General features: G+C 43.9%; 1 protein-coding gene across 1 annotated transcript in view; it reads right to left on the minus strand.

Moving 5' to 3' along the window:
- Nucleotides 1–16800, minus strand: part of LOC126267485 (uncharacterized) — a 140940-nt gene that overhangs the window by 39081 nt on the left and 85059 nt on the right. Inside the window, exon 3 of the mRNA XM_049972769.1 lies at nucleotides 8150–8281. Within this exon, the coding sequence (XP_049828726.1) occupies nucleotides 8150–8281 (132 nt within the window). The remainder of the gene's footprint in view (nucleotides 1–8149; nucleotides 8282–16800) is intronic.

Consider the following 16800-nt stretch of genomic DNA (forward strand, 5'->3'; position numbering starts at 1 on the left):
ATGCATGTCCCAGTACGGTGCAGCGAGTAAGTGTGCAGACGTTTTCAGAAGTTCGAGTGGTGACTGTGTGTTGAAAATGGCTCAAAGAATACATATTGATGACATTATGAGGGGTAGAATACTAGGGCAACTGGAGGCTGGTCAAACACAGCAGGTCATAGTATGAGCCCTCCGTGTGCCACAAAGTGTGATATCAAGATTATGGCAATGATTCAAGCAGACAGGAAACGTGTCCAGGCGCTACAGTACAGGACATCCACAATGTACAACACCACAAGAAGACTGATATCTCACTATCAGTGATCACAGACGATCACCTTACCGCAGATATTGGAACAGTTGTCTCCAGACACACAGTCTACAGATGACTGAACAGACATGGTTTATTCGCCCGGAGACCTGCAAGGTGCATTCCACTGACCCCTGGTCACAGGAGAACCCGTAAAGCCTGGTATCATGAACACAGTACATGGTCATTGGAACAGTGGTCCCAGGTTATGGTCACGGAAGAGTCCAGGTATAGACTGAACAGTGATTCTCGCCGGGTTTTCATCTGGCGTGAACCAGGAACCAGATACCAAACCCTTAATTTCCTTGAAAGGGACCTGTATGGAGGTCGTGGTTTAATGGTGTGGGGTGGGACTATGATTGGTGCACGTACACCCCAGCATGTCTTTGACAGAGGAATTGTAACAGGTCAGGTGTATCGGGACGTCATTTTGCACCAGTAGGTCCGCCTTTTCAGGGGTGCAGTGGGTCCTACCTTCCACAAAAAAATGTTCAAATGTGTGTGAAATCTTATGGGACTTAACTGGTAAGGTCGTCAGTCCCTAAACTTACACACTGCTTAACCTAAATTATCATAAGGGCAGGCACACACACCCATGCCCGAGGGAGGACTCGAACCTCCGCCGGGACCAGACGCACAGACCATGACTGCAGCGCCCCTGAGCGCTCGGCTAATCCCGCGCGGACCACCTTCCTTCTGATGGATGATAACGCACCACCCGACCGAGCTGCCATCGTGGAAGATTACCATGAAACAGAAGATATCAGGCGAATGGAGTGGCCCGCCTGTTCTCCAGAGCTAAACCCCATCGAGCACGTCTGGGGTGCTCTCGTTCGACGTATCGCTGCACGTCTTCAAACCCCTACGACACATCAGGAGCTCCGAGAGGCACTGGTGCAAGAATGGGACGCTATACCCCAGCAGCTGCTCGACCACCTGATCCAGAGTATGCCAACCCGTTGTGCGGCCTGCGTACGTGTACTTAGTGATCATATCCCATATTGATGTCGGGGTACAACAGGAAACAGTGTCGTTTTGTAACACATGTATTTCGGGACGGTTTTCTCACCTTATCACCAATAACGTGGACTTACACGTCTGTGTCAAATGTGTTCCCTATGTGCCTATGCTATTTGCACCGGTTTTGTGTAGTGCCACGTTGTGTGGCACCACATTCTGTAATTAACCTTAATTTATGAGCATAAGTGTAGATGTTTGGCAGACTTTACTGATTACAGGAGGAGACATTTGACGATAGGTCGCAAATACCAGGCGGTTACAATTAGAGGGCAGCTACGCCAGTGTGGGCTGTAATTACCGTACGGCAGCGAAACTTGGTAGATATTCTAAAGCTAAATGCGGAAAGGAATAACGCTGTATAAAGTTAGTTACAGTTTTGGCCAGCAGGTGCAAATCTGGGGCTATGAACACAAGAAAGCCGTATATGAGCCGTGACGCCATTGAGTTAGTAGACTGCTCTGTCTGGCGCCACTGGCTCAGGTGTAGTATCGACTATCCCTCTTGCGGCCCCACTGCCAACATCTGTGAGGAAGAGTTTGCATCTGTGTGTTGGGTACTTAGAAGGTTTTTGCTTGCCGATATATATTGTATTGTATGTTAACCGGGGGCCTAGAAACGCCGCAGCCGCAGTGGTCCACAATCCCTCGACGACTACCACAGTCCATTTCACCCCTCCGTCGCCCACACCGAACCACTCTTTCAGGGTTATTGTGTGGTCCGGCCCCCGGTGGACCACCCCCAGGGAACGTCTCACACCAGACGAGCGTAACGCCTATGTTTGCGTGGTAGAGCAATGGTGGGGTACGCGTACGTGGAGAACTTGTTTACACAGCAATCGCCGACATAGTGTAGCTGAGGCAGAATAAGGGGAACCAGCCCGCATTCACCGAGGCAGATGGAAAACTAAGAACCATCCACAGACTGGCCGGCTCACCGCACATCGACACAAGTCCGCTGGATGGATTCGTGCCGGGGACCAGGCGCTCCTTTCCAATCCGGAAAGCCGGGCGTTAGACCGCACGGCTAACCGGGCGGAGTGCCGATATATATACGAGGTTCGCTGGCCCGAGAGAAGGCACGAACTTTGGGGTGGTAGCGTCACGACAAGAGGTGGTCACGAGGTCCGAGCCGCCGAAGCCACGAGCTGCGCAAGGAGGGCCTGCGCAGAGAGAAGACACCGGAGGACTTCACCGGGGTCAGCGTCGGCTACAAGCAGCATGCCGACCTACCGTCTGTTGGTTGGAAACATCTGTGTCGGACGACAACTCGTGGAGTGGCTGCCCTCTTCTACCTGGCTTTCATCGGCACCACTCAATAACATCTGCGACGCAACGTGGATCCATGGAACTGCTTGCTGTTAAAGGGGAGTAACATTCTGTAATCCTCGTGATGATTTGTTTCATTTTCTACCTGCCCTTCTTATTATTTTCTGGTATGTAACCGGCCCTGAGAGCTTTACTCTGTAGGCTCTTTGGTCGTAAATATAGGCAGTAGTATTCTACTAAGACACTAGCTGTCGTTTGAAAATTCGTTCCGCTATTGCATTGCCTTTCCTTTCTGGTTCGTACCCGATTACTAATGTTCTAATTAATCAGCTCTTGGTCGTATATACAGCCGGAAAAATTGTACTAAGGCACAGGTTTCTACCTGACCTTCTTATTATTTTCTGGTATGTAACCGACCCTGAGAACTTTACTCTGTAAGCTCTTTGGTCGTAAATATAGGCAGTAGTATTGTACTAAGACACTAGCAGTCGTTTGAAAATTTGTCCCGCTATTGCACTGCCTTTCCTTTCTGGTTCGTACCCGATCACTAATGTTCTAATTAATCAGCTCTTGGTCGTATATACAGCCTGAAAAATTGTACTAAGGCACAGGTTTCTACCTGACCTTCTTATTATTTTCTGGTATGTAACCGACCCTGAGAGCTTTACTCTGTAGGCTCTTTGGTCGTAAATATAGGCAGTAGTATTGTACTAAGACACTAGCTGTCGTTTGAAAATTTGTCCCGCTATTACATTGCCTTTCCGGTTCGTACCCGATCACTAATGTTCTAATTAATCAGCTCTTGGTCGTATATACAGCCGGAAAAATTGTACTAAGGCACAGGTTTCTACCTGACGTTCTTATTATTTTCTGGTATGTAACGGACCCTGAGAGCTTTACTCTGTAGGCTCTTTGGTCGTAAATATAGGCAGTAGTATTGTACTAAGACACTAGCTGTCGTTTGAAAATTTGTCCCGCTATTGCATTGCCTTTCCTTTCTGGTTCGTACCCGATCACTAATGTTCTAATTAATCAGCTCTTGGTCGTATATACAGCCTGAAAAATTGTACTAAGGCACAGGTTGCCGTTAAACAAAAGAGAGACGTTGTGGTTAGATTTGGCTGTTAACCGGTTTAGTTCAATGATTGTAATTGCATTTCTCAGTCATTAGTTACAATCTGAACAACCTGTTATACTAAGCTGTTCGTTTCTATGTTTGAAAGACCGAGTCATTATTGGTGTATTTTAGTGGGATCTTGTGGTTCCGCCGAGTGAGTTCTCTTGTAATAAGTGTTCACTAGTAATATTTTAAGACGTTCCTTCAGAGCGGTCTTAATAACTGTCAATCAGTTTACCTTTGAAAATATTAACAGCAAATTGTCACCAGGGCTTTAGTCAAAACAAAATTGTAAGAAGGGACAGGTTGTGATCCAGTCGCACCTCGGTTGCTGAGTTAGAGGTTGGTTGCTGTGACGTAAGCCTTATGATTGTCATATTGTTTGCTAATCTTTTTAACCTTTAAGCTCCAGTGCGCATCTTAACCTCGAACTATTCGACTTACAGCTTTCTAATTAAGAGTTAAGTCATCTTTCCTGAGTAGTTGAATCACTCTTGTCATCAATGATGCTTATATAGTTTTTATGTGCTGCAGAATGGCATTTAATAAGACGGCCTGTGTCCAACGCGGTAGTAAAAACTGCTGTTTCACCCGATAACGGGCGAGCTGCAGGTCCGGCCGTCTTGTAATCATTATCATATTGATTGCTGTTTTGCAATAAAGCACTTCAGATTTCTTTGGTAAATTTTAGAAGCTTATTCAACTTAAGGTTTGAGGTCAAAAGAATTTTGCAAATTTGTTCATTTGTTAAAAATTTGTTATGGTTAAATGCTTCGATTATCTGTAAAACACTGTTTATATATTGTTAAATAAACAGGTTGTGTGAAAGAAAAGTTATATTGGTGGGTCCTGCCTTCCACGTTTTCCTTAATTCCAGAAAGTACCACGTATCAGAATAGAAATGTTTCTACATGTAATGGATTGTCGAGCGGTCTAATGCGCTGCAGTCATGGACTGTGCGGCTGGTCCCGGCGGAAGTTCGAGTCCTCCCTCGAGCATGGGTGTGTGTGTTTGTCCGTAGGATAATTTAGGTTAAGTAGTGTGTAAGCTTAGGGACTGATGACCTTAGCAGTTAAGTCCCATAAGATTTCACACATATTTGAACATTTCTTCGTAATGGATTAGGAGCGGGATATGTTCAGAAAAGGTCAAACAAGAGAAAAAGTCATAGAGTTGATTTTATTATTAAGAGTTTGTTCAATATGAACATCAGAGACGTCGAAATATGCTTTACAGCGCCAAATTTGCATCTGGTGGCCAAAATAGGAAGTATTTTTTTCCAGCTTGGCCAGCGGTTCTAGGCGCTACAGTCTGGAACTGCGCGACCGCTAGGGTCGCAGGTTCGAATCCTGCCTCGGGTATTTATTTCCAGCTTGGCCAGCGGTTCTAGGCGCTACAGTCTGGAACCGCGGGACCGCTACGGTCGCAGGTTTGAATCCTGCCTCGGGCATGGGTTTGTGTGCTGTCCTTAGGTTAGTTGGCTTTAAGTAGTTCTAAGTTCTAGGGGACTGACGACCTCAGAAGTTAAGTCCCGTAGTGCTCAGAGCCATTTGCACAATTTGAAATTTTTCCAGCTTGTGTCGCTTCTACAATAATGAGTTAGCATATCTATCAAGTTGCACTGTCATATGATAATCACACCCACTGTGGACCTCCATGAGCAGCTGCATCTCAGTTATAACCACCTGGTACTAATTGGGAAGATGTTGGGTCTTTTGAAGAGTGGGAGGAGACTGCAATTTTTCAGAATTGTGGGCAATAGTATCGTAAAAAAATTCAGTTTACAAGAAAGTAATGTGTGGTAATAGTTGTATTCATCTGTGGAACACTATAATAAGGAAATTTGACGTATTGTGGTATTACAGATTGAGAGACAAAAAACATAATTCCCAACATAACCATATACAAGCACTGATAAGCCAAAACTTTATGACCACAGGCTAGTGCAGCACTGAAGCTCAAAAGCTGGCGGTGAAAGTGGAGCAGAGGCGAAGGGAAATTATTCTAGTGTCGATGAGGGCCGCAAATGCGGAAATCGACTGACACAAGCGACTTCGACAAAATGTATTTGGTTAAGGCCAGGTTCTCATTTCAAATGGTCGAAAATTCGATTTTTATATTGAATTCTTTTAAGGTATATGTGTCTAGAATGTTGGGACGAAAAGGTTTTTTTTTTAATCTGTGCGTTGCAAAAGTTTCTGCAGTCCATTGTTCGAAGCAGTGTCACGGCCGCCGTGGAACGCTCACAGCCGGAGACGCCCGGGTCAGGAGCAAACATGTCGTGCCATGACGCAAGTTCACAAAATGATTTATGTTGCAGTGTGCATGCAAACATATTCGCCGAAAAAGCTGACGAACAACGTGTACAGGCAGCCTAACGCAGCATATCCAGCTCAGCTAGATCGGCTTTTGTCGCCAAGAAGAACGAGGGAATTGCTCTCCGGGAACATTTCGAGTTAGAGGAAGCGTTGATATACGGTCGTGCAATTGCAGACAAGTACGAAAACAGTTTTTTTTTGATGAAAATTTGGCCAGAACTGGTCAAAACTAAATTTATTGGATTACCCATTTTCGAATCCTGCCTAGGGCATGGGTGTGTGTGATGTCCTTAGGTTGGTTAGGTTTAAGTAGTTCTAAGTTCTATGGGACAGATGACCTCAGAAGTTAAGTCCCATAATGCTCAGAACTATTTGAACCATTTTTGTTGGCTCCATCAAAAGTTACATTGCCAGGCAAGCCTTGGGAGACCAGTGCTATTGTACGTTTACGTCTCCACCCTAGCAGTGGAGCAATGCTGATGGGGGAGTGGGGGGAGGTGAAACTGTAATCCTGTATTCTGAAGACTAACTTCCGCAGAGAGTACTCTAGCTGTTTCCCAAAGATCCACAGCATGCCACAAAATAAGAGCCTGGCCCCGAGAAAAGTTTTTTTTTTTCTTTCTGCACACAAAAAGTTGTGTTTATAAAAACGCCTGTGACATGACGATGGATCATTGGGAACAGATTTTTGGAAAAGGGAGATGATCGAAAAGTCATTGGAGTTTTAAGGCAACTCGTTTTCCTCGGTGGAATTTTCGCGGAAGAAGCACTCACGCCATTGGCCGGCTGAATGTTCTTATACAGCGATTGGTAGTCGTGTTCGCTGGGAAGGAGAAATTCGGCTAGAAAATTTCGGAGCTCGTTAGGGGACAGAGACGAGGTGTGCATGGTAGAGTTCGTCGACAGATGGTCACATGGGCCGATGTAAGACTTTGTTCGCGGTCCAGGGTTCGTATCTGTGGAACCTCGTCCCTCCGTCCATACTTAGAGGGACAGTCACGATGACAACACTATGCATACCTGATCCTGATAATTCACAGTGAGCATTATTAGCAGCAACAGTTTGCGTTTCTCAGTCCAGACGTCAGGCTATCAGTCACTGTGTTCATTTGGTTAGGAGCTTGTGCGTTATTTTTGGAATGTCAGTTGTGTCTAAAGGGCACATTCTCAAGCCATTCAAGTAACTCTGAGAACGAACAAGCCCACCTGCTGTAAACGATGCATGGAAGCTTTGTGATATTAACTGTGATTGGTAGATAGTCAGATGCATTTCATGTTTGTGTTTTTAATGAAATAAATTCATCTCTTTGTTTAAAACTTACGTCTGCCAACACCTTCTATTACTCTTACGTCTGCCAACACCTTCTATTACTCTCATTTTAATATTATGTAGTTCATCGCTATACGCACCAGAGCTAGGGCCATAAATTCTTCCGTTTCGTTAATCAGTTTGTGCACAGTAATTCAGCTTGTGTCTTAAAAGGTGTGTCCGGCTCTTACCTTTATGGGTAAGGGTAACCATTTGAAACACTTGCAGGGTTTTGCAAATTGTGATTGCAGTTAGCACCAGATCATCGAGATTGCACTTTGGATCTATGGTCGTGTCCGGATCCGCCACCATTCAGGTGAACAGCTGCTCCAGACGTACACTGCTCCACGGACGTAGGCCGGTGGCGGCAGTATTACGCCATGGGAGACATTCACGTGGTTTTCCTTAGGACCTGTGGAAATATTCGAAGCCGTCATGACTACTGTGAGCTACGTGGGCATTATTGCGGACTAGGTGCGTATCTTTCATGATTCACGTCTTCCCTGAAGGCGATGGCATCTTCCGGCAGTATAAATGTGCTTCTTACAAGGCCAGACTCTTACTATAGTGGTTTGAGAAGGAGATGGTGTACCTCTAAGATTTGTGCACTCTCTTCAGCTCCCAGTTGAGACTATTATCAAGACTATAAGTGATGTTTCACAGTATATATCTCCTAGAGTCATACCTCCTAGAGTTGACAATTTTTTGTCTGGTGCGCTTAATTGGCGCTCCATTGTTATCGGCACAGGTTCACCGTTTCGCTGCGAAACTTCCCCCGTAGATCGAAACGAAAGTAGATTATGAAACGAGGTAGATATGAGAGATACTTACCCCATACTAGGAGGCTGGACGCCACTACCCAGAGGATACTCGTCGCGATGATAATGCTGTTGATTATCAGAAGCCCTTCCGGTGGCGTCAGACCCACCGTCTGAGACCTATTGGACACCGCGCACTCGTCACCTGCAAAATCACACAGTACGTCACACGTAGTACTGCACAGGCGTTCCTAGTCTCTGCAGTTAATGCAGAAACACATTCCTAGAGGAACTGTGCAAATACGCCAGTTACATCGTGCAACAGTGAATAAAATGTAAACTGATTGGAAGTAGCGAACATCATATAAAAAACTAGAAGTTAGCTCTGGCTTTTGTTTTACAAAGGAAATTGAAAGAAATTCATTGCAAACTTACATATAGTGACATGAAGTTACACTGGTGTGCAGTACTTCACATCATGTGTCAGAAGTGTTACGGTACAGTACACAAGGTAACCGATAAAATACGATCTGAAAAGATTAGAAATGACACTTTATTCAATGATAATAATGACACTCAAGTTCCCGCGATTTATGATGGTCCCTTGGACATTACAAAAAGCGGGACGAGCTTCTTAATAGGATGGTGATCAGAGTGAATAGCAGTGCATACCCTGCGACGTGCTGCCATGCTGACAACATGGTTGGTAAGGTGCTCTTGTGGTAGGGCGTCCTATTGGCCCACCAACGCGATTGAAAAATGCTGGATAGTCTCTGGTGCATGTGGACGTGCTGCGAGACTTCTCCCCAACGCAACCCACATGTGTTCGCTGGGATTTAAGGGGACCACACCGTGGTTCAGGTCGAAAAAAATCGATTTTCCGTTTTCATCATATTTCGATAGATTAAGCTTTTATTAAAGTATTCTGAATAGGATTCCGCCGAAAAAAGTTTTTTCGAGCATTTAAAGAGCATTTTCCTGCCACGTGTGTTTATGTGCCACGCCCACTTTTCTGTCACTCGCTTGCCTGCATATATTTTAGATCTTTATATCCACTACATTGCACTGTAGGGATTTTTTTGTACTCCCGAGTGTGTTGGCTATCCTTGGAATGCAACGGTCGGTATTCTTTTGTTTCTGCTGTTTGTAAACAACACGCTACCGAACACGCGGTTAGTTTTGTTCAAGTGTAATTGCGAGTAGTTTTTATACTTACGTTTTCGGTGCTTGTTTACGTGTGTTTTGTTGTGTTTATTGAAGACGACGAAACTTAAAGGTATTTTCAAGAAACGACAATTTAGAAGAAACAAATTTAGAAAGATTTCTGTACAAGAGGTTGTGTCGCCTGACAACGATGTTTCTAATTGTAATTCTTCGACAAGTGCATCATCAAAGACGTTCTCACCATTTCAAGAGAGTTACAACGAATTTACTGTAAGCGACGAGGGGTGCAGTAACATTATTATAAATCTGGGAATATTATCAGATGTAATTTCTAAATTTGTACAATGTAGACAGTGTGGTGAGTCACAGAGTGTGAGAATTTGTGAGAGTGCCAGTGGGAGAAAAGGTCTAGCAACTGCTTTGGATTTAATTTGCAATAAACGCTCAGCAGTGATTTCATTTATGGGTTCTTCAAAACCAGATGCAAGTGGCCCTTATGAAATCAATACTAGATCAGTTTGTGTCTTACGATCCATTGGCCAGGGCATGGCTGCAGGGAGAACATTTTGTTCAGTGATGAATTTACATCAACCACCAAATAAATTTGAAAAACTGACTGCAATATCAGAGAGAGAGAGAGCTGTATACGAAGTCAGTGAGGAAAGCATGAAAGCATGAAACTGGCTGCTAGGGAAGCAGTGGAAGAAAATCATGGATGTTTGGATATTGCAGTTGCACTTGATGAAAGTTTGCAGGAAAGAGGACATACTTCTCTGAATGGAGTAGTGACTGCCACGAGTGTAGAAACGAGTAAAGTGTTAGATGTGGAGATAATGTCTAAATATTGCAAATGTTGTAATGTCAATGAACATAAAGAACACAACTGTGCGGCTAATTTTAGAGGAACAAGTGGTGGTATGGAAGTTCATGGGGTACAACAAATATTTCTTCGCTCCATAGAAACAATAGGTGTACGGTACACCAAGTATTTGGGCGATGGTGACACACAACAATGTGGTGAACTATAAGCCATTTGGAGATGCCATTATTAGCAAACCAGAATGTGTAGGCCATGTTCAAAAACGTTTGGGAACAAGGCTGATTAAACTAACTTTTGATATGAGAGGAAAAAAATTAGAAGATGAAAATTGTTAACCGGACAGGGACGCTTAAATAAAACTGAAATAGAAAACTTGCAGGTATACTATGGGAAGGCAATTAGGAGAAATAAAGAACATTTGGAGGCAATGAAGAGAGATGTTTGGGCCATATTCTTCCATGATAAGTCACGTCATGTCATGGATTGTGTCCATCAGGAGAAAATTCGTGGTGCAATTACAATAGGGCTCAGGAAACTGGAGGATCTTATTCTCACCAGCACTCTCTTCCTGCTGCTGTTATTACAACAATTAAACCTATTTTCAGAGACTTGGCTCATCATGACCTAAAGAAATGTCTGCATGGGCAAACACAGAACCCAAATTAATGTTTCAACAGCATAATTTGGAACCGCCTTCCTAAAACTGTATTTGTAGGCGTGCATACACTGAAACTAGGAGTTCATGATGCTGTTATTACATTCATTTGTGGTAATACTGGAAATGGTTGGGTACTGAAAAAGCTGGGAATTAATCCTGGTGAAAATATGATCACTGGGCTGCAACATTGCGATAAAATGAGGATAGCCGATGCAGACAGGTCTGCATCTAATATGGCCAAGAAAGCAAGACAAACATCCAGGAAGGTGAAACAGAAGCTCGAAAACCTGCTAGAGACCAGAGAAGGGCCATCATATGCAGCAGGACAGTTTTAATTAACTGTAAATAACAAATTTCAAAAGCTTTTTCTTTAAAGTCAATTTCCCGCAAAGTAAAATTTTCAGTACATATGCCTCATTATATCAGAAACAATTATAGACAAATGAATGAAATTTTCAGAGATTCTGCATAACATAAAAATCCACCTCTGATACTACATCCATTAATATTCCCCCATTAAGAAGTTCACAGAAAAATATTTCCTGCAGAAAAAAATATTTTTTGTTAATAAATTTAAAAAAGTAATCCTTAAAAACTATAAAATGGATAAAGTAGATTTATTACAGCTGACTATTAGCATCATGTAACATATAGTAAAAATATTAAGGTCCTGTATCAAATAGTTTTTTTTCAGAAATGGGTCAAATACTTGCCTAAATTAAAATAGGTTATATAGACAGGAGGAACGGGCAGGGCAGTCCACTCGCTGAATATGTCCTCCTTACAGGAGCTCTTCCACGCTATTCGATGCGATCGCACATTGTAATCCTAAAAATGAAGTCAGGGGAAATGCATCCTTGGAAGACGCTCATGTGAAAGGAGGACAGTATCACAATAACGGTCAGTGGTGAGAGTACCGTGTTCAAAGATCTGGAGACAACTATGGCAATGGAACATTATTTCCACGCACACCATTATACCTGGATCACAAAAATGATCACGTCCGGCTATGTTCCTGGGTGCATTACGTGTCCCGATCTATCGCCATATGAGGTTACGTTCAGAATCATATTGAGCGTTACCGTTTTTTATTTCCTTTATTGATATTCGATTCCCCCTGAAGGGGGCGGGCTGGCAGCAGCTTAGTACACCGCTCTTCAGTCTACAGAATTTGTTTTAAAAAGTGAAGATAATAAATACTAAAAGCAGGCGATAAAATCGCTGGCTTATATGGGAAAATTGTGGAACTTAAAACATAAAACAAAGGGTTGGCGATGCTAATAAAATACACAGGAAGCAGACAGGTAAAATAACAGACAGACAATTAAAAAACACAGTGACAGTCTGGTTTCTGTTTGCAAGAGATATAAACATCACACCCAGCGATAGCATGATTTCTGTTCTCAACATTTTGGAAAGACGCACAACACTGAACACTCCCTTGAACACTGCACTAAGAAGTTGGCGCAAATATGACACACCACAGCTGAGGGCAGATGGGGGCAACCTGGACACATGATGGGAAAGAAAAGAGGGAAGGAGAGGAAAAACGAAGTGCGGGGGGCAAGGAACTGACAGAGGATGAAGACTCATAAAAGGGTGGGGGGGCTGGACAGACACGAGAGAGAGTGGGGAAAGGCAGAGGAGAGGAGTGCAAAAGGACTAGGGGAGGGAGAGGGGGGAGAGAAGGGAGGCAGAGAGAGGTTACGCAGGGAAAAAACAGGATGGAAGGGGGATGGGAAGAGGGAGCCCAGGGAAAGACAAAGGAAAGGAGGGGGAGATGAGGATCAGAATTGATAGGAGGGATAAATGGAGGGAGAGAGGGCATCATCCGGGAGGGGGAGATGACAGAAGCCGCCTTGGGAAAGGAGATGAAGGGTGTAGAGATGAAGGGTAGGGGGGACGCAACAGTCAAGGTGCGGCAGAGAGCGGGGATTGGAGAGGAGAGGAGCAACCAGGGGATGAGGGGGATCAAGGTGGCGCGAGGTGTAGAGTATGCAGATATGTTCGAGGAATAGGAGCAGATGGTGGAAAGGAATCAGGTTGTAGACGATCCGCAGGGGGGATGGGAGGCGTATACAGAAGGCAAGGCGTAGTGCATGGCACTCGAGGATCTGGAGGGACTTATAGAATTTGGGGGGGGGGGGGGCGGATATCCAGGCCAGACTGGCATAACAGAGGATGGGATGGATTAAGTATTTGTAGGGTTGGAGGATGGTAGAGGGGTTCAACCCTCATGCCTGGCCAGAGAGGAGTTTGAGGAGTCCTAGGTGGTTGTGAGCTTTGGATTGGATAGAGCAGAGGTGAGGGATCCAGGTGAGTTGACGGTCAATGGTGAGGCCAAGTTAGGTGAGGGTGAGGGAGAGGCGGGAAAGACGAGCGCAGATGGTAAGGAAGATATCAAGGAGCCAGAAGGAGCGAGTCGTACGACCTACGATGATTGCCTGGGTCTTGGAAGGACTGATTTTCGTGAGCCACTGGTTACACCATGCGGCAAAAAGGTCAAGGTGATTCTGGAGAAGGGGTTGGGACCGTTGGAGGGTAGGAGCGAGGGCAAGGAATGCGGTGTCATTGGCATACTGCACGAGGTGCACTTGGGGGGGGGGGGGGGAATCGAACGTTATCGTTTTGGTGGTCGAAATGTTATAGAGTGGAGAGGTATAATATTGCATAGGCGTACTGATCTACAAATATTTGAAAAAAAACGGCACACTGTAAAACGGCAGCCTTTTGTAAACAGAAGGGACACTTTATTCAGTGAGAAACATGCGACCGCAGATGCACAGGCACTGGCTAAGGTCGGGTCATATTCTTGTTGACAGCTGAAATCAGCCTGGCACGGGTACTTGGAGGGCCAGTTCCACACTGTGCTCCACAGGTGGGGGTTGTCTCCGGACTTCCACCGGCCGCTAAGGTGACCGCGTGACCTTCCATGGCTGCTCATGGTCGCTTTTCGCGTCCAGTGCAAAATTAAAGCTTACTCCAAAATTAATAAACACTGACCTATATGTGTCACTGAAGAGCCAGTAGGTTCACTTGAAGCGGAGAAGATGGACGATTACGCCTGTGAAGACGCGCTTTCGATATTCACATTAGTTTACAGGTTATTGCAAGTTAAGTGTTACAAATAACTCCCGAAATGTAAAAGTGAATATTTCAGCAGTGCATTATGCGATTGCAACAAATGAGGTGTCTACGGATACATCTCATAGAACTGTATCAGACTGTGATATTAGATGGTCCCGGCGGAGGTTCGAGTCCTCCCTCGGTCATTGGTGTGTGTGTTTGTCATTAGGATAATTTAGGTTAAGTAGTATGTAAGCTTAGGGACTGACGACCTTAGCTGTTAAGTCCCATAAGATTTTACTCACATTTGAACTTTTTTTTGTGATCTTAGATTTACTGAAACTATTCACATATTTAAATATTTCGCGCAGTTAAAAACAGCTCTTCTTACTAAATAAAAAGAGAAATTAAAAGTGGCAACAGTACTGGAACTTCAGATACGTAGGAAATTATTTAATGTATAACTTAAATTGTTTGTTGCTATTTATACTTATAAATCCCAAAACGAAGGAAAACCAACACAAGTACAGACAAACACAACACATCTGGTATCTACCAACTAACATGCCAGGACTGCAAAGCAGTTTATATAGGGCAGACAAGCAGAAACTTTAACACCAAATACACAGAACACGGAAGAGCATTAAAAAGCAACAGCTGTCAGTCCACATTTGCTGAACACCTCATGAACACGAAACATAACCCAACAAACATCAGCACGGATTTGAAAATTCTCAAATGCAGCAATAGCCCCCCACATAAACTAATAATTGAAGAAAATTATCGGATACAGAAAGCCACAATGGAAGGCAAACAAGTGATAAATGAATACACAGCTCTCTGCAATGGCACTCTGTTCTCTGCCCTCAAGGAATTATTAGACAAGACCAACAAATAGCGCTCCACCCCCCCCCCCCCCACCATCCCCCCCCACACACATACACACACACACACAAAATAGAAACAAAATAAATCCCTAAACCTAATGCCACCCTCACCCTCCCTCCCTCCCTCCCTCCCTCCCTCCCTCCTCTCTCTCTCTCTCTCTCTCTCTCTCTCTCTCTCTCTCTCTCTCTCTCTCCCTCTCTCTCTCTCCCTCCCTCTCCCTACCTCCCGCCTTCTCCTTTTCACACACACACACACACACACACACACACACACACACACACACACACACGCGCGCGCGCGCGCGCGCGCGAGCGTGCGCGCATACACACACACACACACACACACACACACACACAAGAAAAAAGAAAAAAAAGAATCACTAACACTTCTGAAAGATTCAGAACAACCACCAGGAACACCTTCAATTGTTCCCCTGTCAGCCATCTTGTTTTTACACCTTCTATTGCTCCATTGCCCGCCATGTTTGTTTTTACAGCTGCTAAAGCAGTGAAACAGATACAGTGATAGTGACAACTCAATATGTAGTGTTCGTCAGTGATGAAGATGATTAAAAGGAAAACGTAAGTGAAACATTATGTAAATAGACACACACATAGTATTAAATAATTTCAGACATAGAAATAACGAGTTTTCAAATTGTAAGTTTGGCTTAAACAGTTTGTCTACTTTAAGGTATAAGTGGTTGCAGATGACAAACTCTACAAAAAACGGTCACTGTGGAAACACAACACATCAGACAACCACACCACGTGGTAAAAAGATATGAAATCGTAATTTATGTGTTTATTTCCAAATATTTGTAATTACGATTTAAAAACTAATAGCTACATGAATACAAACAGCAAATAACACTCTTGATCTTTAATAGACGGAAAATAAAAGCCCACTGAAGATGCTGCAACTGCAGTGAAACATGTTTGGGTTCAAAAACAAAAAATGTGTTTTGCTAAAGGCGAACCCTATCCAAAAAAATACGTATTGTTAAAGCAAACGCGGAAGAAAATAGCTTCAACCCCAAGATAATTATAGAAATTATTGTTTATACGAAAAGAGACTGTGGCAAATAACATAAAACTGATAACAGCACAATATATCTCGGAAAACTTCCGTGTCATTTGATGTATCATATGCGTATAAAAGGTTAAAATTAAGAATTTCAGCAATTTTCGTGTTGAATAGTTTAAATGACTTCTGTGGTTCTTGACCGACGTTTCCTTGGTGGACAGCGGCAATATGGAAGAGAGTCTAGGTTCAGACACCATTGGAGGTAGTCAGGCTATGTTAGGACAAAGTTTTGTATGATTAGCGGTGAAATAGCCTCCAGTTTGCGTGTGTGTGTGTTATTCAGAGTTCCTTCTTTCGGACATAGATATTATCCGGCATCCGATGAACCTGTTACTTTTCGGGTTGCGTGAGACACACGCCGCACTTATAAGGTTTTAGTGTGTAGTCATCGTGAAATTTGTAGTTTGATATACTGTGGAACTTTAAATATTTTCTAGAAATAGTTTGCGCGATTAGTCGTGGTTTATTCAGCCGCCTCCCAGATCTTAAGAAAGTCGGTCAGGCTCGGAAATCAGTTTATTATGAACTGTAGCTTTCGATTTTTCTATGATCTTTTTGGAAATAAACTCTAATTTGTGAAGCTTTAAAAAATACTTGAGTGCGTACGTGATTTTTGCCTAGCAGAAAAATGGTTCAAATGGCTCTAAACACTATGGGACTTAACATCTGAGGTCATCAGTCCCCTAGACTTAGAACTACTTAAACCTAACTAACCTAAGAACATCGCACACATCCATGCCCGAGGCACGATTCGAACCTGCGACCGTAGCAGCCACGTGGTTCCGGACTGAAGCGCCTACAACCACTCGTACAACGCGGCCAGCAATATAGCAGATTCTGCCTGCATTTATATTGAATACTTCTGTGGAACATTGGGTACATTGCGACGAATGTAAGTTGGCGCCCCATAGACGAAACGTAGCCAAACTTGTAAGTCCAACCACATTTACGGGGGCCCCATTGAAATGTTTCTGCTGTGTAACGCATGGGTAAATCTTTTCGTACAGTAGCACGTGTGGGCGCCGAGCTGATATAATACTTG

This window comes from Schistocerca gregaria, chromosome 4 (genome assembly GCF_023897955.1).
Source record: "Schistocerca gregaria isolate iqSchGreg1 chromosome 4, iqSchGreg1.2, whole genome shotgun sequence".
Taxonomy (NCBI): Eukaryota; Metazoa; Arthropoda; class Insecta; order Orthoptera; family Acrididae; genus Schistocerca; species Schistocerca gregaria.